Here is a 25,990-nt window from a genome sequence, read left to right as displayed (position 1 = left end):
CTACACAGGTGCATGCAGGTCCTCAATGTGAATATATAGAAACATTTCACTGTAGCATAATACTGACTAGCCTATAATCTAGGCAGAGGATGCAGCTATTGTCTATGCTGTAATGCTAAACATCTTATGCGGTGAGATTATTGTTTTTGCTAAGCAATATGTCTGATGCGGTAAGACTACGAACAGTGGAAGCATCCACCGCCTATATCCACTTGTTTTGCTTTAGTTGTTGTTTTCTTATTATCGACTATGAATCAGTGGCAGTTTTTTGTACAAAAGCTGCCACCAATTCAAAATCAATAATTAGAAAACAACGACCACAGCGAGACGAGTGGATATAGGTGGTGGATGCTTCGCGTGCATCCACTGTTCATAGTCTGGCTGCATGAGATGAATCCCTTAGCAAAGACAATAGTCTCACTGCATCATATATTTTGCGTTACAGCAAAGACAATAACTGCATCTTCCTCCTGGATCATAGGGTAGATGCTGACTGGATACATTACATTATCAGTCTCCTCCCAAGCCACAAACTGGATTTTTGGGATGCAATGGATCATGTGACCAACCTCCAGGACTGGGTGACCCTGGGAGCGTTGGCGGACATACAATTTCAATTTAGACAAAGATTTCCCATCTCTGTATTCACTCTTGCCTCTGACGATCGCGAACCAACATATGTCTGATAGGCCTATATCCTATATCATGAGAGAAAACAAAATAAAGACAAAGAATTCGTCTGAAATATATGGTGGAAAATAAACCTCCCCTTTACACCAAAGGTACCTTTCAGTATTGACATCCTTATTGGGAATTGCAAATGCGAGACATTTCTCAAAGTCATCACAAATCATTCACAGATAATCTCTTAGTTTTGTTCATTTATTGTTGCTTTGTTTTTGGCAAGCTGGAGATAACACAGTTTCAGGAGATGCCCAAATGGAGAGAGAAGAATGAAAGGTAAAACCAAGCATACAAAAAAAAAGGGCAAGTGAACAAACAAAAGATATATAAAACCATATGTAAAAGGAACACCAAACTATTCTAAAATGTCAAAATTGTGGAAAAAAAGAACCTTGATAACTGTCAATCACAAAAAAGAACAATATTACAACACGTACATGTCATTCAATTCATCACAAATGGAGTTTGGCAGGCTACTTTCAATGTAGCTCTTCGGTTTATCAAATCCCTCACATTTCTGACAACACTTCATCCATGGGTGGAATTTGGAACTGAAATGGCTTGTATCAAGTTCTGGCTCAAAAGTACCACAGGTGAGAAATGAGAGGTGCTGTTCCCATTACCCCAGCAATAGGGAGCACAGGTCATCACATAAATGTTACACTAGACCACAGCAGAATGAATGCTGTACTGTGTCTGTTTTCTGCCTAAAGGTAGCTTCCATGTCACATTAAATGAGTTCTATGTGATTTCATGATTGCCAATACCTATCCTTTCCCAGGTTCTCCTTCTCTTCCCCCCCCCCCCCCCACATTATAAGTAAAAGTTTGGATAGTGAGGGTCACTACCATAGATGTCCTTGATAACATTACTTAAACAGTATTCTCATTTCAACTCATGTCTGGGTTGTTTTTTCCCCTGCCTGATTTTAAATGCAGATTTCAGGAACCCAAATATCCTTCTTCCTAAGAATGTCAAACTGTATCTCCTTGGACACACTGGGAACATGACCATAACACCTTTAAAAGCGATAATCCTGGCACGGACCCAAATCATCACTCCTGTTGTTGCAACATGCACACAGTGCGGCTGTTTGTTCAATAAACATGGGATATTGGGGCTGAGATGAATTCGGTTGCCCTCACGAACGAAAACACTGCCGTGAAAGGCTAACTACAAGGCCAGGAGGAAGCTTCTGTGCCCATAAATGATTCCTGCCATTGAACAGGGAGGTCTCTGCCAAATGGGTCTTATAACATATTCCCACTGACTTAAAGCCACCATACAGGTCATTATCATCATCGTCATCTACTATACAACACCTAAAATGATTCTAGCTATCTGATTGGTCAATTGCTAATCATGTGACATACAGTCAAAAGTACTATGGCACGCTGTCGCTGTTGAGCCATGCAATTTTTGTAGAGCAATTTGGATATTGTATTTTGTCGACTGACATCACCAATTTGCCCTGACTTCTAGTGGTAAAATGAATTCATGTAGACATGACAAACTGAAAAACACATACATATTGACAATGTTTAGTTTCCCTTCAATACTTGCATCACATCACAAAAATGTGTGCAAATTTTCACACAGTAAAATAGTTCTTCACATATCAAGTTCTGTATTTTAATCATAATAATATGATGCATAGGTGTGTGTTAAGTTGCTACTATAGTTTGATTGGCAGGTCTTTGACAAATAGAAAATGATGTTGACCAAGGGAAATTTGTACTACGATGAATGTCATGATTTTTTTTTTTTTTTTCTGTAAGTGACAAAAGATTTGACTGAAACCATCTACACACCAAGGTATTAGGGGGTAAGATATACTTTCCCAGGTAACTGCATGACACTGTGCATTCAATGGGTTTACATATGAATAATATCAAAAGACAGAATTATTAAGCTATAATATATCCAGTGTAACCAAGGGGAGTCATAACCCCTGTGGGAGGTCAATGTACTACCCATTTTGGCTGTGGCAAGCTACAATTCTTTTCCAGCTCATTTCTCACGCGCAACATAAGCGACGGCTTTAGCATAACACACACCCATGCACACCCACTAACAAAACAACAAAACAACACACACACACGAATAAAATTAACTTGATATATCATTGTCACGGCCCACACAAATCCATTATCCAAATGCCGTGCATGAATACCCCAGCCTGAAATCCCAAGGCCGGGAGTTATTTGTCGCTTGTGTTCTGCCTGTTCTAATTGAAACTTAAACATAGCAGAGAATAATTACTTGTATTATATGTGCTGAAAAACAACGGCACCACCATTATTGTTTGTGTTAACAATATATGCTGAACAGTGGGGAAGGGGAAACTTATCACAGTTTGGCAATTTTTCTTGGTGAGTTATTAAATTCTACATTTACAAAAATTCTCCTGAATGGATTTTTCTCTTTTTTTCATTTCTTAAAACCAATTCTGATCTTTTTAATTAATGAAACTTTGTTTACGATATCTTTAAATGCAACCTGTTTGTGAATAGTGTGTGAAATATCCATTAATTGTCACCACCCTGTAACAAAACTAAAATCTCATATCAATCACATGACATATCAAATCTAGCACTGGATACATACACAAAATATGATAGCTCCAGGTACACAATATATGAAATTTACAGGATGAACACATTTTTCATTCATCGAATTGGTACTTCAGTGAATGATTTGATAATTGATTGTAATCATCACATTGACATTAAATTACACATATTTAATATCAAAACTGGAAACTGCAAATATTATGGACTCATCTTATATTTTCTTACCACAAAATTCATGGATATTGTGGGCCAGGGTAAAAGTGATGGTATCACTAACAATGAAAAAAAGAAAGAAAAACAAAATAAAGAGAGCCAACTGCATATATGCAAACACACTGGTAACAATGCATACAATACAGAAGAAATAGTTTTTATACCAATAAAGTGTCTATTCTTAAAACAATACTTGCTTTTCTGTTCCCATTGAGAAGGAAGAACATTTGAATGGTAGGGGCACAAATGTTCTTCTATTACACATACGGTACTCAACAAACACAATAGTTTCCTGTTGCTGCTGTTTCATGATGCAGTCACAGGAATTCCTGTACCAGGACACCTTCAAAGAAAACAGACTTAAAGTCTGAGTACAAGATATATGGGAGACCAGAAAATACAAGTTCACACCGCTCTTTAAACTGTAATCATAAGGAAATATTTACCATTACACATGCATGAATAGAATATAAATCGCAGAAGTATGGGGGCCACAATTTTGGCTATACCATGCTGACATGAATAGCCACCACTGCATGCCCCACATATGCAAATCTGTGTTAGTAGCTCTTGGTCTACTTGCTATTTGTGAAAAAAAAAGTAACCAAAAGACAAAACAGTGCTCTAACAGTGGTCATGTTTATGTTCATCACCAGGACTGAATTAACTGTACAGTATCTGTTAGAAATGACCATGTAAAAAAGGTTTCAGCACAATTTCTCTTAAAAAAAAAAAATAATTCCAGTAATTAACACAAGTATAGTGTATCCAATTACAACTCAGGTCTTTAACAAATGGAAAAGGAAGAGGAAGATTATAATCACGTTTTATGGAATTGAAACTTGACAGAGTGAAGTGGCGTCAGAATTTGTTGACACAGGTGTTCAGATCTGACTTTTGTGGGACGGAGTACGACTGAACTACAGGAGAGAAGTGGGGGGGGGGGGGAACCTAGTACAGCAACTTGTATTGCAGTAATAGCTGGATGCGTTGTAACGTTCATACACCCAAGCATCTTGTCATTGTTTGATAGAGCAAGAGACTGAGGGAAGAGTAAGCCACAATTGTGAAGGAGAACTCTGGAATTATTGTTCGGTTTCCTTTTTGCTTTCAAAAGCCAAAACATGAAGGTGGAAATAACTAAGCAACATGTTTGACTTCTCTGGAAAGGTAGTGTTGACAAGTCCTCTATTTGTGTAACAGACAAATAGCATCTGTTCCATCCCATTTTTTGATCATTTTTTATTTCTTCATGAAACTATCTTGGTAATTTACATTCATAACATCATTGACACCAGTGGACAGTGTTTCTTTTCACTATGTACTCAGTGTAAAATACTAATCACAAAAACTATGATATACGAGGTTGCATGGAGCAAGTATCGTATTTGCACTACTTGAAAAAGAGGACATAACGGACAAAATTTCATTATCTTCTTTTTTACAAGGCCAGGAGCACTCTACTTTGTGAAAATAAACCATCATATTGAAATATGAAAGAGAAAGTTGAAATATGAACTACGAGTCTCATATTGAGATGAAGCAGACACATTTCATCATTTCTCATGTTTGTACTATAAACTGTGACATCACTGTGGCATCATTATACACACTTACGCATCACAGTACAAGATGTTCCCATCATGAAAATATTTTCGAGATGAGAAATATGTTTAGTTGCTGCTTAGCAAGATTTAAAGAAAAAAAAAAAGTATGACAAAGCGATGCACAAGCGATGTTATCACGCAGATGCTAACGTGCGCTTTTGTTTATTCCTGACAGCAAAGTGCCTGCCAACAAGGAAATATAATAAACTGGCATTTAATTTGCGGAGGGAATGTCAGAGGATGAATACAATGGTGGTGAAGTAGTTCCAGCAGAGCTGATCGTGATGGGAGGGAAAGCAAAAGTTGGCAGAAAACATCCCATGGACAATTATCCCATCAGTGGTTGGCCAGTGCTCTGTCTTTTCTAGAGTAGAAAGAGCTTTTAGGGGCCATGATAATTTTTATCTGCGTACCTGGGAAAAAGCTGACACACCCTATCGCATGATTCTGTTGGCGCGCATATCCGGGTTTCGATTGGCATTATGCCACAAACAGTATCAAACCTTTGCACGACAATTAGATGAAATGGTGGTGACTTTGGTTTTCTGTTATATGATTAGGCCTACATCCATGGCATAGGATTGCCCGTGCATTTCTAACATGAATAACACATCCAGACTTTCTTTACGTGTAGCTATGGCCGTCATTCTCAAGAAATTCTCACTGCACATAGAATCGTACGAAAAAATGCTTGAACGTTCTTGATCTTACACACACAGAATGACTCCTGGGTCTACATTTTCTCTCCGTATCATTTCTTGTAGATAGGAAACTAAAAATGCGCACATAAATGATAATGATCTTTTGGCCTTGTAAGACCATGCTTGAATACCTACCAACTTTCAGTGACTACAATTTAAGTGTTAAAACGATCATTACAACGGAACCTGTATATAGGCCTACAGTCATTTGGTTTTTATCACAACTTGATGTAACCAGACATGTGATTGTCACACAGCACTTTGAGAGGGTGAATTAGTATGCACTCTCACATGACGTACGGCTGTCACTACCGATATCACATCCCATGCTGATCCTTGCAATTTATGAATGTATCACGTGCCAATGCTTTTTCCTCCACAGTATGTATAAATGATTGGAGGGCCATCATAATGACACAAATTGTTGAATAACGATCCAAGATATTTCATGAGTCCTCAACATTATAATTTCTAATACTAAACATCAGGAAAAACTCTTCTGCAATACGAATATTCTTATCTTCAGTTTTGAACAGTGATTCTCTTGCTCTAACTCCTAGTGTAGAAACCCTTGTAGATGAACATTTCTTTTTAATAATGCTAATAATATTCCAGATTTTCTGGAGATATACAACATGTACCTCTCATTCATAAACAACACAAACAGCTTGGGGAAAAAAAAACTGTGTGTGAGGATAAAATGGCTGAGGCACAACAGCAATAATAAAATGGCATATGATATCCACTTCAACACATGTTACTCCAATATGACATTCCATTGCTATTTACTAAGCATTGTCAATACACTGCATAACATTCCGATCACATCATGCTGAACATTTCATGTATGACTGTATCTATCACACCATGACCATTTTAAACGCCGACACTCTACTGTCAAAAACCTTAACATAAACAAATCATAAAACATACAGCATGTAAATTATGCTGGAATATAATGACTGCCTCTCCTGAAAGCGAAACACATTAAAAAAAAAAAAAAATGGGAGACAAGCAAAGAAATAGCATCTTTTTAGAGAAATCGATATCCCTCATCCTAAGAAAAGTCAGGCGTCAAACTGTACACAAACAAACATGAATAAATAGAAAAATCACATGAAATGGCCAAAAATACTCTGGTGAGTGGAAATGCCATCTAACCACCAACATGGCATAATTTGAGAGAGATTGAGTGGTGAAATTATTTTCTGATGTGTGGCATCTGCATCATACAGCCCATATTCAGATCATGAATATGATTTGACAGCCCAAAATCTCTCAACAGTCGCAGGGCAAACTGCACCGGTTTCCCCATCTCGATCTGACCTGGAATATGTTCCTTGCAAAGATTCACTGATGTGACGCTTATTAACCCATTCCATACGGGAAACTGGTGGCCTATGTATTAAGTCGATGGGAATTTCACAATTTAGTATGGAATGGGTTCATGGAAAATGCTTCTCAGAGGACAGATAGACAAACTCTAGACATGCAGTGAAACAAATGACTGATCATCAGTGAAAAATTTGAGAAAACTGTGTGAAAGTCCAGGAAGTGGCAACCATCTCAAAGGTTGGCAGATCATCTAGCATTTAGTGGCAACTATGCATGCTGCTCCATGCACACCTAAAAAGACTTGTTGTCATGGCAGAACTTGCGACATTGCTTGAATAATACTCTCTTTGATGCATCAAAGTTCACCAATATCCCATTTCCTTATGACATTACCAGTTTCTCCAAACCTCCACAATAGGCATGTCAAAGATCCGTCATGGGAAGTCGAGTCCACTCTAAAGATACACAAAGAAGCATGATTGAAGTCTTTTGGGGGCTTTCCAAATGAATAAAGACTTTCCATAAAAAGCGATGCCACGATGACAAAATCAAGACAGCGGCTTTGAGGTCTTCATAAAATGACATGCCAAAGACTTGCTGGTGTGTGTTTCAATCGTCGAATCTTTCTTCACAGTTGTACATCGTCAAAGAAACTTCCCCTTATTTGGTTTCACAGAGTTCACTCCAGACAGCAGTTCCTCTGGGAGTGAAATCCCCTGCTAGATTTCATTCTTTCATCTGACACAGCCCTAGCATATCAAAAATATCACACAGAAACTTTCTCTCTCTGAAACATCACACACTTTTGAAACTTCTCTGAAACTCTACACTGATTGAATTAACACATATTCAATTCTCAACTATCTCAAATCTTGGTGACAGATTGTCATCCTGGTATTTTGTGTTCGTGGGAATAAGACTACTCTAAGGGAGGTGGGGCGCAAAATTCCAAGAAACTACTGCCAGCGGATATCATGATCGCTTGCTTCCTTGATCACTGTTGGAATGCATCCTTCAAAACATTCACTCACGTGAGTCAAGAAACTTTCAAAGACACAAAGGGGGACAATGCACGTTTTCCACGGAAAGGATGGATAACAACAGACTTACCAGATTTGATTGGTAAAGAGGGCACGATGACAGTACCTAGTTTTCCGTTTGTTTATGCTTACTGGTAGCTGAATGTCTTTCCCCATAGAACTGGCTGATGACATCTTCAACTCAGAACGGCATCACGTTCTGCATGAAAACGAAGGCAGTCACTACGACTACAAAGAAAGATGACACTGTCCAGGGTGATTTTTCACACATCTCCATTCGGTTTGTGCTCACTGACCATCGCTGTGACAAGACAATGCAAATACCGCATTTGTCCAGTTGTGTCCTTCCAAGGGATTTGCACAGGCAAGGTGATATGTTAGAAAGAGCTTATGACTGGATCAAATTAGTCTCACATCGAAGATTTATTTGTCCAAACTGTGCTATAAGACTAGACAAGATGTACAGACATATCATTATGGACCATTGATCGCGACAGTAAATCCGACAACGGATGGTTCTACCTTCGGCTAATCATCAAATAGGAACTTATCACTTGAGTGTAGGAACATTTGCCCAATTGTGTGATTGGGCAAGTGGAGTTCCAACCGATATTCAAAACTGTAGTGTACAGAAATTTTTACTCTGCCTTTTATTGCACAATGGGTTATGACTTTTCAGGAGTAAACATTAAATACAAAAAAAGAAAGGAGAAAAATCTCTCACTGCTGAGTTGTATCCAAATTGCTAATTTTCTGTCTGGACTTCTGATTACCTTCAACTTTTCAAAGTGACTGGATCTTGTAATGATCCGAGTTGCACCACTTTCAGATTATCATAGATGCAGAAAAAGTAGTTATCAAGTTGCCAGAACAACAAAGAGCAGGAATGCAACTGGACTAAACTTGTTCACATTGTTCCTGCGAGTAGTCCTATACACAAGCATGTTACACATTGTGCATCGGGTATAAGGTATGGTACAAAATGTAACTTGATACGTACCATACTGGAGCCCGAGCGCATCATATGTTTCCTATTATGTACAATGTGTGTGGATCTCCCCCTCCCCCCCCCCCCCCCCGAGAAAATGAATAAATAAAAACAAAGATATCTTTCATATACCAATAGCTGCTGAGACTATGGGCTCACCCTCTCGCATTGATAAAAACGGTTACAGCTCGTTATTCCGAAGGTTCGTTATTCCGAAGGCTCTTTATTCCTAAGATTCATTATTCCGAAGGTTCATTGTTCCGAATTTCATTTTCGGATTAACCAATCTTAGGAATAACGAACCTTCGGAATATCGCCACAAATTTTCGGATTAACGAACCCTTTTTCATTTTCGGAGTAACGAACCTCTAGGTATAGGGAATTTGCGTGTTTCGGATCAACGACCCTTCGGAATAACAACCCTTCGGAATAGCGAACCTTCGGAATAACGAACAGCACCCATAAAAAACATGTCATCATAGGATGGTTACTCTAAACCCATTGAAGGCTAGTCCCAAGTATACTCAATCAGGTGCCTATGGGAAATGCATGTTATAGTAAAATCAACTCGTGAAGTATGGACCTATGGTAATACAATCTGTGTGGTCTTTATCCACATTAATTGAATGTGAATAATTCCATGACAAATACTAAATACCATGACCATCAATGTCGTATGCTGAATCAATGCACATCATCTGTAGAGGTGGACATACAGTTTAATACTAAACACAGTGCTCTGGGAGACGTAACAAACTTCATTCATCATACACTGAAGTCTGATATTTTAGACTACACAGCCGCGGATGACATCTATGAGGATCACAGACACGTAATGCAATGTGTACCCCAAGAAGGCCCTGTGAAGCCAGGTCAAACAAAAGAGGCCTCCCAAACTCTTGGAGGACTTCATGTGAATCCACTTGTGACATCGCCTGCTTTTGATCGCGGGCAACAGCGGATTGAGGCCAGTCTCTCTGGTAGGCAGCTAGGAAATGCATTTAAGAGAAAATCAATAGCATTGAGCTGCACCAGGCAGCATGATACATGGACGCTGATCACTTAATTACAGTAGCATTGAGCGCCTGAATGAGAATCATTATCAGAAGGTGATACATGTACACACACATACCACTAACAACAACAACAAAAAATCTAATGGGTAAGTAAACCTACTGAAGAGGAAAGTTTATTTGGAATGCAGGTAAGTGAATCCGTCTCCTCCCCCTCAATAAGATAAAGGAAGAAAGAAAATGGAATGAGAAAACTCCATCATGCAATTGCCCCGGGGACTTTTTGAAACAATTCCAGCCAGAATAAATGGCTTTCACATGCACAGGAAGATATGTACACTCACACAGCACCCAAGATGGAGCTGCATGTGTATACTTTGTTTGGGTTTTAATTGTGAAGTATACCGTAGCGCATTTGAAGCAATCAAAGTAATATCTACTCGTACATGATCTATACGCAAAAAGAGAAGTGCACAGGTACAGGCTACTATGGCTCATGTGGTTTTTGGTAAATAAGAGCCAAAATTTAAAATCTACATTTTACAGACCATTTTGCCACTGAAGCCACAAAAGATAAATTGTATCATTGTGAATAAATGCGGAAAAGTTGCTTTTTACAGGTTAAGCCGACCCTTAGTCCCATCTATGCATATATATGTATACAGTGAGTGAGTGCAGCAGGGACACCCATCGCTGAAGAGGACTGAATGCCACACAGCTGACGGGCCAACATTGTTTTCTGTTTTTAGCTGCAACATGTGGCCACTGCTGCTGAGGTCTGAAGTGACTCAATAATGGCAGTGCATGTGGCAAGCTGTAATTGGTGGTTGGGGGAACCCTTTCACCCGACAAATTCAGGTACAAGAAGATACCTCCCAAGAAAATATGGTACTTCCACTCAAAATAAGAATTCCGATGGAATCCCATTTTCTTTGCTCATTTTTCCACTAATAAAATAAGAAATAAATACATAAAAATCCACAAAGAATTCCTTCTCCCACATCCCCCTTTTTACTGACATTCTCAACATATTAACTATTGCAAGTGATAGTGTCAGACACTCACAACATACTGACTGTCGCAGGCCAGTGTCAAAGTCCTTTGTTTGCAGCCTACAGCAGCCTACAGCATTCATTTGGGACATTAACAGTGCCAAAAAAAGGGAAAAACATTTTTTTTTTTGGTTAAATATACCAGTCACACTGCCAGAAACACCAGAAACTTTCCTGTGTTTTGGCAAGATAAGTGCATGCGCAAGAAAAAATAAAAACAAAAACAGAATATTCAGGCTTTTTTTTGTACATGTAATTGCCATGCACAACTCCCCGCTGTCTTTGAGTGTAGACAGGTGGGCGGGGGTAAATGCAGAGTGTAAATGCTCATTAGATTACCTTCTACATCTTCCTGTATTTCTTCTGACACTTATAAACAAATCAGCTGCAGGTGATACCGTTAATATCTCTTTGTTTACAGCCTGTGTGTACTGCAGTCATAAAAATATCAGTCCGAGATGAATACAAAAGGACGCGAGAGAGACAATTCTACATGTCATTTGGGACAAGGGGTCCAGCTTGGAATCCGACAATGGCATAGCGATCTCTCTGCCCCCTCTGCGGTTTTCCCCAGCCTACACATATTAGTGTGATGAGAAATAAGGGCCAGACAATCATACTAAAACAGCAAAGTAGCAAATCTTTGTTTTCTTTTCTCTTCAAGAGGCACGATCTCACTTTAAAGCCGTGAACACTGAGCCAACCGCAGTGAAAGGAATACAGTTTGCCTACAGACCACAAATCCTTATTCTTGTCAATCCGGAATTCTTTCCTCTTTTTCTCTCTCTTTCTATCCCTAAGACGTTGTACAACCATAAAGTCTTGACTACACTATCACGAGCTATTACTTCCTCATCAAAGACATCCATTCTGCCTTTTTAGTGTTGTTTTCTTGTTCCTAAATCCATTGCTATAATTGTGCTCGTATCAACAGCTTTGTGGTCCTCTCTCTCTGTCTCTCTTTCTCTTCCCCTCTCTCTCTCCCTAAACGCCAAGCCCGCCTTAGAGGCAATTTTGGAACAAAGGTTATACCTCTCCACAACTATCAGGATATTGTGCACAGTTTGGCGCTTCAGCTTGTTTGTGATTGTTGCGTCCGGCAGAGCAGAGCATGGGATGCTAATGGTTTGACCTGGGCTGAACTGTGACTAGATAGGACATGGTGTTTGGAAAACTGACTACTGGTATGTGCAAGCCACCAGTAAAGATAACAGTTCTGACATACAAATCTAAGAATGGTACGTGAAATTACATTGGGTTTTTTTTTAAACAAAAGTTTGCACCTTCAACATTTGTAATGGATACTAGTATGCAATAGAGAATATCATACATCTTTTAATCAGCATATACTCTAGCATGCAGTCACTGTGACAACTGAGGTACAGTGAACTAGTAAAAGTAGACACATTTCGCTCTGAGTAACAAGAACACATGTAAGAGCTACAAAAGATTTAAACACATTTCTCCAAACAACTTACTAGTGAATAACTTACTAGTACAGTTTATCTCCACCTTAAACAAGTACTGCGCTACCTTAAACTTTGAACTTTGAAATATACCAGAGGCACACTCAATAGCGTTATGAGGCACGCAGTAAGAGTGTGCAGCTGTTTAAGTAAAGGATAATCAATGCGTCTCCATCAAGATCTAGAACCTATATCGATCTTTGGAACAAGTTCATGGTGCACATTTAATTACTATAGATGTGAGGATGGCTTGGGAACTCCAGGTAATCAGAGTAGGAAAGAAAGGCAAGGATCCACCATAAACATGACACAAGGTCTGAAAAGTTGGAACTTGAGGAAATCTTCGCAGAATACCTTCACAACAGACAGGGCAGCTTCCCCCCCCCCCCCCCCAGACATTGGAAAGGGAGAAACTTGATAGCTAGCAAACAGGGCCATGTGAATCAGGAACATCATGGCCCCCAAGTCTAAAGGGGAGCATCTATGTAATCCCCATTCAGGGATCTTGGGAGGTGACATTGCCACGGAAACAGTCAAGGTGAACCCCATTCCCCTGTCCCTCCACCCCCCCCCCCCCAACAAAAAACCCCTAGTCTTTCAAGGCAAAAGAAACATTTGTTAATGTGAGTGTGGGGGGGGGGGGTTGAAGGGAGGACGAACGCACAGATTTCTACAAAGATAAATCCAGACAACACATTCACTCTGCAAGCTGCGTAGTCTTTGTCCATTTCAGCATAAATGAGTCCTCACATTCATATTCAGGGAATAATTTTCCCGGTATCGCAATGCAATTTGCTATGCATTGTTACACCACTGCTACACAAACTAACTTTTGTGTAGCAGTTTTCTTACATAGAAGTGTACAGGATATCATTGAAGATATTTTTCATCAGCTGAAATTGCTAAAAAAATCAAATTTGAGTTTGAAAATTATTCCCTGATATTCCTCTCTCACTGGCATTGAATGTGATGCAGACTTCTGGATGAATCAACTAAATGTACTAGATTTTATATATTGTTGCAATGGATTCTGACCTTAATCTGTGTTTAAAGACCATATTATGTTCCTCTAATCACTGGTGCGTCACATATACACTGACCTTCAAATGCATTCTATCTTTATTCTCTACTAGAAATCTGGCTGGCATTGGTTGTTTCCACAGCATTAAAAATAATGGCAAACGAAACGAGAATCCCTGCACAATCATTCAAAATATTGCAGTATTAATTCTTTCTTACTCTGCCTTAATCAGTCACGGAACAAATGACGACTTCCTATGGCACACTAGTTTTGTAGCAGGCCAGCTCCACAGAAACTATATCTTTTTGATTTGGAGGGATGGAGGAAGGAGGGATATGACACAATAATATAACAATACAGAAATTGGGTCTGGATTTAGACTAAGATGGAGGTAACACTGTAATAGTGTATGAGCATTCACCACCAGAAATGGTGTTTGTGCCTCATGCAAATAACTGCATACATACCTAGCTAGCTAACCTCCATATCACGGCAAAATGTCATGAGGTGCAAAGGTTGAGGTTGGAGTCATGGGAACGGGCTTATTCTAGATTCTGCCTGGAATGCTGTTGCTCAGCATTAATTCTTTTCTTTCTCTCAGCTCAACCCCCCTTCCCTCCATCAAAACTGAAAGTTGTTTACACCGTGCGTTCTCCTCCTCTTCCAAAACCTACTTCTCTGCCTTGCCTCCCCCATCCCAACCTCTTTCTCCTCCTCCTCCTCCTCCTTTTTTCACCCCTGGCCACTTGCCCTAGCTTCTTCTGCCCTGAGCTATTTTGGCCCCCTCATTTTGTGCCTCTTCCTCTATGCAGTCAATCTAGTTTTCGCATGCATGTTGCCGGAAACCCATCCCAGACGATTCCTGGGATTAATAGCATCATTTCACGGCACATTCCTCCGTGTTGTTTTCAAACGTGGCAGACATGTAGTGTAGAACATTATACCGAATTGCAGGCTACCATACTGGACGCTTAGTATTTCGTTGGCACTTTCTCTGGTTATATTCTATGCTTGATGTCATTAAACACAGCAGCATAAATGGAACATGTCCATAAAGCATACAATGAACAAAAGAGTTCACTTCTCGTAGCAATTGAAAATTGCGATCTGTGATTTTTTTATCAAATCTGACAACTACTGAAATTAGTAATTTGGCCAATTTTTTTTCCATGAATGTTTATGTATGAATCATTCAGAAAGACAGACGCCCCTTTTTAAATGGTGTTAGTGAACAGTACAATGATAACATTGATAATGATGATAATGATAACAATTGAAATATCATTCTATGCCCTGGAAAACAATGCAAAACACTGGCAAGGCCCATCCGAACTCTTGCCTCACATGTGTTCGCTTTGTTCTCCTAGGCACACGACGATATAACAAATCAGAACATAAAGAAATAAGAATAATACAAAAATATACAATAGTGTCAACAATAAAGAAATTGGAGTATATATTGTGTACTTCTACAGGTAAAAAAAGCTGTTTGAAATTCCCAAACACTGAAATATCCATACTTAAAATCTCATCTTCCATGAAATACTGCACTGAACCGGAGCAGCAATATCACTTCCTATTAATACTCAGAGATCACACAGTAAAATCAGTAAACAAAGAAACCAATTATGACTACGAGATGATAAACAAAGTGTGTGTATTATTCTGCAATAGGTCCACAACAAGGCATAAACTGCTGTAAATACATGTATGTTACTTTCAGCAAGATAGCATAAATCACAATAAGACAACACCCTTCATTTTTTTTTTTTTTTTTTTTTTTGGGGGGGGGACATATTAATTACCCAATCATTTCCTAAATATTACACTTGGACATGGGTAGCCGGGGGTCTTACAGGAGAGGTAATGCAGGTATTGTATATCCTATGGCACAGCTCAGTCTCATTGCCTCAGTTCTGTTATACATGTACCTGTTCATCATGTGATATCTTTCAGATTGGAGATACAGTACCAACAGGCTGTTGCTGTAATCCAATCTAGACATTACTGGTGACCATGCTGCCACAGAAGGATGAGGTAGTGTCACATTTCTTTAGAAAGGAAGCCATCTGCACTCACACCCCACCCCCAAAAATATATCAAAATTCTGATGGATGGATATATTTTAAATACATTTCACTCATCTGATGGTCACTCATAGACAAAGGTCAAGGACTTATATTGATAAGATTGAGAGGAACAAAAAAAAATGAAAATTGACAACTTTACATGTTTTCACTGAAATGTCACAGGAAATTCAAAGATTTTCCCTGATAAAATCATAAAATAGATAATGTAAATCCAAGATGAAAAAAGTAGGCCTATATGTGTGTTAACGCATGCTTTTGATATACTCATACATTATATTTTCCATGGAATAAAATGCTTTACAAGTAGTAACATGCTGCTGAGAGGTAAGCACAAGTAAAGTACGTTGGAAAGATAGATTGAAGTTGTGCAGAAAGAGAGAGAGACACACACATGCACTGAAAGAAGCAAGAATCCGAACTCCATACCGATTAAAAAAAAAAAATATAAGAGGATATATAATCTTTTGTTACATTCCCGCCTCGTGGCTGTCAGTTTGAAATGAGCTGAGCAAACAGTGGCAGCTTGGATAGGTTTAGCTACACAACTGATATGTCAGAAAAAAAAGGGGGGAGGAAGAGGAGAAAAAAAAAAGTCAACAAAAGGAGGCAAAGTCCTATGTCTGCCATATTACAATGGACATAATATAGCTTGATTCAATAGTCCCGCGCTATTGATTTCAGTACACCATGTGCTCCAACTACTATCGGTATGTATGCTGCCAAACATGCATTGACTTCCCCCAGCCAAAATGCAGGAATGCTCGTGTGAAAATGCAACATGGGACATTCCGCACAGCTACTCACATAGCGTGCGCCATGTTGCATTGATATAACATGTGATCCGCCATCATGAAGCGCGGCATCGAGCCGACAGAAGACTGAATATAGAGTGATACACACAGGATTGACTCTATTCTGAGTCGCAAATGAGGAAAGAAGAAATATAGTTATTTTTATACGTAGTGAGGCAATGTATAATGATGGTATCAGTGACGATATCAAAGTAGTGTTAGATTAATCTGTAGTAGTCGTAGCAGTAGTAGAAGTAGAATTAGTTGTAGTTAGCAGTCACAGCAGCTGCTGTCATTAGAAGTAGTGGCAGAAAGTGGTTAAGTGGTAGGAGTATAAAAAGGAGTTGTAGCAGTGGGAGAAGTAGTAGCATAGTTGTAGAAAGGATAGCAGTAATGGTACTAGTAGCAATAGTTGTTTGGTAGTATTAGCAATAGTAGTGGTAGTGGTAGTAGTAATGGCAATAGTAGTACCAGTAGTAATAATTGTATGTTAGTATTAGCAATAGTAGTGGTGGTAGTAGCAGTAGTGGTGGTAGAAGTAGTAGTAATAGTAGAAGTAGTAGTAACAGTAGTAGTAGTAGTAGTAGTACACGTAGTTAGTAGTAGTAGTAGTAGTAGTAGTAGTAGTAGTAGTTAGTAGTAGTAGTAGTAGTAGTAGTAGTAGTAGTAGTAGTAGTAGTAGTAGTACTGTAGTAGTAATAGTAGGAGTAGTAGTAGTGGTTGTTGTTGTTGTTGTTATTGTTCTTAATGAGGACAAGTCCCGAGTGTACTCGGGCAAGTGTCTATGGGTAATGCGTGTTGTAGCAAAATAAGCCCGTCCTCATACCTAAATACAGGGTAAATGTTGAAGCAGTATGGCATTAGTGGAAGTAGAAGCCGATAGTGGAGACACGGAACAGGTATTAGTAGTAATGCATAGATGACATTAAACTCACAGAGAGAGTGATGTCATGCTTCAGGATCAAACTCTACCCTGTTAAGATTTTATGTAATACAATCATTTAACATACAAGATGAACTGACATATCAGTACGCAAATAAAGACAACAACCTAGATGTGCAAGAGTGCACAGATATCTTAAATATAATTGCAATATCCAAGTACATAATCCGACCATTGCACAAAGATACAATGCCACAATGTCACCTAAATATCAAGCAGTGCAAATCACAACTGGGATGAATAATGCCTGTGTACAATGTAAATGTGACATATCCAACTTTGTTTTTCAAATATCATGTACAGGCTCATAACAAATAAATAATGATGTAGAAAATACATAAAATTGACTGAACATCAGAGGACTAATGATGTGTTACAAGAAATGCAGCCATACAATATTGATACAAATGTAAAGTCAATGTCATTATCGATCTATGTAATAATGGAAATCAGAAGTGCTACATTGTCATACAAAGTGGTTTGCCACAAACTGTACACAAGCTGAGAATAGCCCGACACACACAGCAGACAGTGTGTAAACTGGGCGATGACTAAAGCTATTATCACAGCTCATTCAAATTCTCTTACATTTGTCTGCTTCTCGGCGTCCATGTTTGCATTCCAACCGCGACGAGTTGACAGCGATACTTCCTCCTATGCCGCAAGATACCCAGCAAACACAGGCAGCGTGATATCTACAATGAGGCATCAAATCGGACTGGGGCGAGATATTATACTATCCCCCCCCCCCTTTACTCGACAGAAACAGATCAGCACTTACTTTATACTGCTCCTACGCAACACACGCATCAATATCATAAATGCATGTACATCATTGTATAGGTATGAGCCGCAAGTAATAGTCGGAGCTGTGTATTATATATACCTCTTACGCTTAAGTAGGCCGGCCCTGGAGCTGATTGACTGAGTTCTGAAGCCAGAGAAAAACAGACAGTAGTGTGAGAGCAGTCGAACTCCATTGCAGAGATGCAATGGTTGACTGCCATTCAATGGCCTTGCTCATAGCGCTTTGAAGAATGCCCACGCTACATGCTTTTATTGCCACTCAAGAGCGACACTTCAACCAAAGAAATACAGCACTAATCTACAACAGGCAGAACAAAACAAACAAAAAAATTATCTCTCTCTTTTCCTCACTCCCGCTCCCTCTGTACATCTCTCTCATTTAGAGGGCTTTAATGGGTAACTCTGGGTTAGTGATATCGAAAATATAAATAAATGCTGCTATAAAAACATGAAGTATATATCACACTGGTTTGTTGCTGTTATGGTAGTAGTTTGAAGTGCTGTTTATGTTCCTGCTATGAAAACATGGACAATATCAACATAATGAATGCTTGCCCCTTATAAATACTTTACTTGCCAAATAGTTTCTTTCAAGATGTGCTGCCACACATTAAGTGACGATAGTGATTACTTTTCATGTATTCCATAGAATTTCTATGAAAACAAAATGCCAATGCCCACATAAAGTCGGCATGGCCAGAGAGCTTGAGATCAACTCGTGGTGATCGACTCCAAGAAGTGACTGACCACTTTTATGCATGACTTCTAAATAATTTTCATCATAATTTACAATGAGACTGGCATAGGCATGAATATTTTATGCTAAATATTAAAATCTCATTATCCTACTTCAACCTTTCACAAAAAACAACAACAATATGTGAAGGTCTTTCCCTAGTTGATTAGATACCTCCCAGAGGTAAATCTACAGTATCAATTTTTGTACCAAAATTTACAAATCACTTTCCCTGATCAGCTTCTGTCTGGTAATATAAAAAAAAGAATAAACCTTCTACAACTATGTTTTGAACAATGTGATATTAAAACTGTTTGACAATCAGGCAAGAGTCAATGTGGGGATCTACACCTTCCACAATTTTGAGGATGGTGATCTACCGGTTTGACTTCATGCAGTCAGAGGTCACAGATCACACACAATTTGGGTTGTGGAATCGTTTCATATTTTAAGAAATCTTAGAGACTGGACATTATTTAGGGATACCTGGTCCAACCAAACATTCAAGAAATCACAAAACATGAGTTGCTCAGACTAGGTGGCAACTCTGTTGTGGATATGTACAAGATTTGGAACAAGATAGCCATTCATAATTCTTTTCCAATATATACAACAAAAAAGGAAGTCATTTGTATTGTCCAAAACATAGAAAATCTTACTTTGAGGCTATCTTTTTGTTTCTACACTGTAATAAGATGAACATGACACGTAAAACCTAAACTTCCAATTACTGTGTATGTCGGTGGTAGTTTCTTTGCAGATTTACACAACCTATGCCAGAAAAAGAAAACATGCACCATAAGGAAGAGAAACCTTTGGGTCATAAATTTATACTAATATTGACCTGATGGTGCTCACCGCTAGCATAATTACCCATGAAGAGCTTCTCGTAAACTAATTAGGTGATGGCCTACTTGACTCTGTGCAACAAGTCTTCAGCTGAAACAGAATTCACCATTAATCACAAGGAATGAGCAACGGCTCCACATATTCAAACATGTCCTGTAGTGATGTGTAAGTATATCAATGCAGTAGTTTTCTATTAGTATTATGAGTGCTTATTCAGTTCTCAATTGGTAATGGACAGACCATCTCTTGCATGGTGAGGATATGCCTGTTCAAATGATCAGCTTCTATTCCGGAATTCTTGATTCAACAGCAGCATGGATAGACTGAATATAAGATTTATTGATTCAATTCTTCTCCATAACATTTTGTTTACGCACAACTTCATCATTTGAAAAATACTCTGTACATGGGATACTCCACGTCATCATTTTCCTTCTACAGTTTGTATAAAATCACTGCAATCAATGTTGGCAAAATACTTCAATATATAATACAAGCACGCTATACAAATGACAGAAACTGATTTGAATAGCTTCTCCTATTAGGGTGTACAATATTATATCCCATTATACTACCAAGCACGCACAAGATATTACATGACGAGATCTACCTCTTTCAGTATGTTGTACACCATGTAGGAGTTGCCGGTTTCAATGAAATGCAGTCTTATTCAACAGGAAACGTTCATTCTTCCCATTCCTTTTTTTTTTTTTTTTTTTTTTTTTTACAATCACATGGCAACACGTATTCATGCATACAGCAATTGATACTGGATGAATGCATTGGGGGTGAACTATGTATATATGATAAGGATTTAGTCTGCAACAGTTAAACGAGAGTATAAAGTCCACCTGGGTGGAAGTTGAACAACATGGCTTTATACTATCAGCGGTATCGAAAACACAGGTAGGCTGTCAACAGTAAAATGCATTGACAAACTTCAGACAATAGACACACCTGTTATCTGTATTGTCAAGCAGAACATACGTGTAGACAAGTCCATGACAGATCAAACCAGGGACATTTGTGGCAACTTGCTTAATAGGAAAATCACCTTTACCATAGCAAGCAGACTGCATACACATGGAGCTTGATACATTTGATACAGCACTGCACCTTGAAATTAATGACTAAATAGATGAATAAAAATATGAACGAAGTGCCAGCATTGTGGAGGAGGTTTTCCGGACATTTCTCACAGAATCTCGAGATAACAAACCGGAGGCCACAGACAATAGATGTCCCGTATCTTCACATCTTACTCATAATGCACTATTGCAACAAAGACAGATGAGGGTTTATTTCATCATTTTGGCAAGGGGAAGTACTAAATATTACTTTCAGCAGTGCTCATTCTTCAACCTGTATATACAGTTTGTAATCCATTGTAACTCTTCATAAAACAAGGCCCTGATCTTGATGATAACTAAAGTATTTATTGAAATCAATAAAAAACTAGAAATATCACTTAAGGTGATTAATACCCCAGCCCCGTGACGACAGTCTTACCCAAGGAATGATCTTTCCTTGATCTTCTGCCATTTAAATGCCATTACCATGGCAACGCAGCTTCCGACACGTCCGAAAAATATGTCTTGCGCATCTTCCCACCAAGACTATTGTGTGTGCCACATTTCATAAGCTTTTGTCAAAAACTGAGGAAGTAGTTCAATCCACAAGATCTTTCCTTGATCTTCCACCATTAATATGCCGTTACCATGGCAACGCAGCTTCCGACACGTCCAAAAAATATGTCTTGCACATCTTCCCACCAAGACCAATGTGTGTGCCACATTTCATGAGCTTCAGTCGAATACAGAGGAAGTAGTTCAATCCGCAAGATCTTTCCTTGATCTTCTGCCATTTATATGCCGTTACCATGGCAACGCAGCTTCCGACACGTCCGACAAATATGTCTTCCACATCTTCCCACCAAGATCAAGGTGTGTGCCACATTTCATAAGCTTTGGTCAAAAAACTGAGGAAGTAGTTAAATCCGCAAGATCTTTCCTTGATCTTCTGCCATTAATATGCCGTTACCATGGCAACATACTTTCGGGTACTGTCAAAAAATGCGTCTTGCACATCTACAACCAAAGGCACACATCTGTACCAAGTTTCATGGAAATTGGGCAAAAACTGAGGAAGTAGTTTGCAACACAAAATTTTCCATCATTTTGGCTCATAATATGTGAGCTGTTACCATGGCAACATACTTTTTGTCACTGTCAAGAAATGTGTCATGCTGACCTATATCCTAAGACAAACATTCAATATGAATTCCATGAGAATTGGAAGAACACTGATGAAGCAGTTTTGCCATGAAGCATTTTGCCATATATTTTACCAATAACATGCCGTTACCATGGCAACGCACTTTTTGCCACTGCGGAAATATGTGTCTTGCACATTAACATATTCAGATGAACATCTGTACCTAATTTCATAAAAATTGATCAAAAACTGTGGGAGGAGTTCGCGACGCAAGATTTGTACCCATTTTTGCCCATAATATGCCGTTACCATGGCAACGTACTTTTGGGTACTGTCAAAAAATACGTCTTGCACATCTACAACCCAAGGCACACATCTGTGCCAAGTTTTATGGGAATTGGTTGAAAACTGAGGAAGTAGTTCGCGACGCAAGATTTGCAATGGATCGACCGCCCAACCGCCCGACCGACCGCCCGACCGTCCGCTGATTCCTATATACCCCCTTCAAACTTCGTTTGGCGGGGGTATAAAAAAATGAATGACAGCAATGTGTCAGTATAGTAGCATATGTTCAATCAAGGCACATGCCAGACAAAATGTGTTTTTCATAAATTTCACAGACTTCTGCACCACTGCGTGGCGTTCTCACCAAATCTGCCAAATTATCAGGAACTCCCATCCCATCCGAGCCTAATTAAGTCGGCCTGTTGCAGGAGACCTGAGAGAGGTGGATGCTGGCCTCAATGCGAGGATAAACACGTCAAAGCCTGTCGTGAGCCTTCCATGCAAATCGTGCCACTGTTGGCACACAGATCACAGGATCACGGGTGGCGCCCGCACCGAGCACAGAGGCATGACCTGCAATTTGGGTAATGATGCAGGCATCGCGGACGGACCCCTGCCGAGTTTCTCACGTGGAATGACAAAAGGTCTAATGACTGTCAAAATGCTGCGTGAAAAGAGGGAAAAAGGGGTTACAACACCAGCTATTAAGGGGACCATGAGCTACCGAGAGCTTCTTTACACATCAGCATGACACCTTTTTCCTGTGCAACCCTGAACGACGGCGCAGAACATCTTGCCGCACAAGGGGAGCCCCTTTCACAAGTCACATGACCTCGCCATGATTTCTCACACCATTATGTCCATAGTTCCCTGGATCTCCTCTGAATCATACAGGTAGCGCTCTTCACAAATTATTAAACTGGACAGGCAAGGAAAACAGGATTCGTGAAAGCCAAAACATCGAGTGCATTGCGCTTGCAAATAAGCAAAACATGGCCATCATCACTGCATAGAATAGTCGTGCCTAGAGGAAGCGCCATGACAGAGATAATCATAATTTGTAAACATGAGTAAAGCAATGTCTATTTAAAAAATCTGATCATTGCTGAACTTCACAACACGGAAATCAGTAATGACAAATCACTCAGATCGATATTGGAAGCGTGTAGGCCTACTGCTTTTGTGAATATCCTGTCATTGAAGAAAAGCAAAATAAAGATAGTTTCATACCACGTAACCATATGTCAATGTCATAGTTCACTTGATCATTTCATCCTTTTTTTTTTTTTCTGAGGAATTTTCTCTTTCTGGGGGAAAAATGAAAATACAGACACTCCAAATGTCGTCTTTAAGAATGAGTATTCCCATCTATCACATTAAAGTCTGAAGCCAAATCTGTTATGACAAGATATGGCTTTGATTTTAAGTGAGAATCGCCACTGGCATGATGCAAAATGTCAATTACTGCTACATCTTGCACTCAAAAGATATACCTACTTTTGTTGCCTATCTCCTTCGGCTCCAATATCCTCTCTCTCTCTCTCTCTATCCCTCTCAGGAAGATAATCAGGAAGTATCGTGGCTGACGGAATTATTAACTGACCACAAGAGAAATGGGTTACATGCGTGATACTCAATCACGACATGCAGCGAAGTCATTAACTTGATGGCAGATACAAGCAAACTGTATATGATGTCGCCGTAATGACCTACAAATTCAACAACCACTTGACATCATAAAGCCACCTGTAACATTGCACATTATATGATATCAATACACACTTGACATTGTCACACAAAGTTATCAAACATCACAATTACTTAGGTCTACAAAGAGCAGACTAAAACAGTTGTCTAAATTTGTATGGCAGAAAAGAATAACTTAAAAGTGATAAACCAAACATAAGAATAAATCTCCATCATCATGCTTTATTCTGCCATTTACATTCTGGTAGCAATGACCACAGTCTCTCCCACTTTGGCTCTTTGACTCCGAGTTAGTACATGTATTATTGTTTCAATAATTTTTGTACAAAAAAATGGAAATGATATTATTGTATAGTAATAATTGAAATAATAATTGTTACTTATTTACATTTGTTTCTTATTTTTGTGAACTCAAAGTGGAAATAAATTCAAATCAAATCAAATTAAATAAAAAAAAAATAGAATTATATCAAGACATTTGCCAGTGCTGCCACAACTCGCACATCAATATCATGGAGATTCTGTGCAATGCCATATCTCAAAAGGTGAAAATGATCTTCACAAAATTGCGAGGCTTTGGTGTTTTGTCAAGACACAGAGAAATATTCAAATTTTCAGCAAGTCTACAGGAAAATCTGCTGCTCTGCACTTGCTTGAATTTACACCATATAAGCAACAGTGCAATTCAGAATCATATTGTCAATTACGATAAACAATAATGAATAAAACATCAATCAGCCAGGAATTGCAGTTTCTGTTATCATACAGACAATCTCTATACATATTTTGGTGAACAACTGCAGTGAGTTCCCTGGAGATTGATCTCAAACAGCAACAACTTCAGTGTGATGTGCTTAACAAACATCCCATTCTTGCAATCAGTTTAGTTACTGCATCACTGCACAGGTCTGGGGCAATAGGATGTAACTACTGCCTCATCTTATCTCATATTTATATATAGGGCCTATCCCTTGCACTAATGCATGATCAGAACAAGAGGGGCAAAAAAGGTGAGAAAACGACATTAATAGTAACCGGCCACAGAGTGTCTGCAGCCTATGAGTTCCTTTCCCCTGTGGCCGCGAGGCCATTGTTTTACGTTGTCCCCTCAGCATCGAAATCCCTGGCAGATGGCACTGAACTTGACACAGTAACGAGATCCCACACCCTATCACTGACTGTTGGCTAGACGGATGAAGGGGGGGTGCAGCTAGAAAGGGGGGGGGGGATATGAAACGATGGGGCCGATACCTATGGGAAAAATCAACTGCCACCATCCAAGGACACTGGGCAGCCCTGTTCTCACACTCTAGGTGTAGGTGTTGGCTGAAAGATAAGTTCTGGATTATTAATGGTTCCTCCTCCTCCACAATCGCCCCCTCCAGGAAAATCCTACTTTATGACCCTGATGCAATAACCTACAAAACTTGTTTCCCGTTCCGTGGAATGGGCCATCCTCCTCAAGTAATCTCTGGGATACGAGAGGAAACTGAACGCCAAGTCCTCTTGAAGTGCACAGGACTCCCGCCTATAATTGCCTCAAGAGGGAGATGCTCCTTTTATTGCATTACCGACATGACTTGTTTCCATAGCAACCAAGAAATGCATCATCGCTGCTGCATATTCAATCCTGGTATATCTTCTCCCCAACACCCCCCCCCCCCTTCAGATCAAGGAAATGGTCGTTAAGCTAATATCCCTGAGAAGAACAACTAAGGAGATGCTTACGAAATTGAACCAAAACTTTACAGGCAATGCCTTGTAGTCTTGTCAGTCACAGACTCAATTCTGCTCTTAATTTTGAACCAAATAATGTCATTCCATGCTTGGCATCAAAAGTCATAAATTGTATGGAAATCCTTGCATCAACGTTCC

At 39.2% G+C, this 25,990-nt stretch overlaps 1 protein-coding gene across 1 annotated transcript in view; it reads right to left on the bottom strand.

Annotated features, from left to right (window-relative positions):
• Window positions 1-425: 425 nt before the first annotated feature.
• Window positions 426-25,990, bottom strand: part of LOC140231122 (uncharacterized) — a 91,352-nt gene continuing 65,787 nt past the window's right edge. Inside the window, exon 3 of the mRNA XM_072311274.1 lies at window positions 426-587. Within this exon, the coding sequence (XP_072167375.1) occupies window positions 426-587 (162 nt within the window). The remainder of the gene's footprint in view (window positions 588-25,990) is intronic.

This window comes from Diadema setosum, chromosome 7 (assembly GCF_964275005.1).
Source record: "Diadema setosum chromosome 7, eeDiaSeto1, whole genome shotgun sequence".
Taxonomy (NCBI): Eukaryota; Metazoa; Echinodermata; class Echinoidea; order Diadematoida; family Diadematidae; genus Diadema; species Diadema setosum.
The sequence above is the reverse complement of the archived record's forward strand: the minus strand, read 5'-3'. Positions and strand labels throughout refer to the sequence as shown.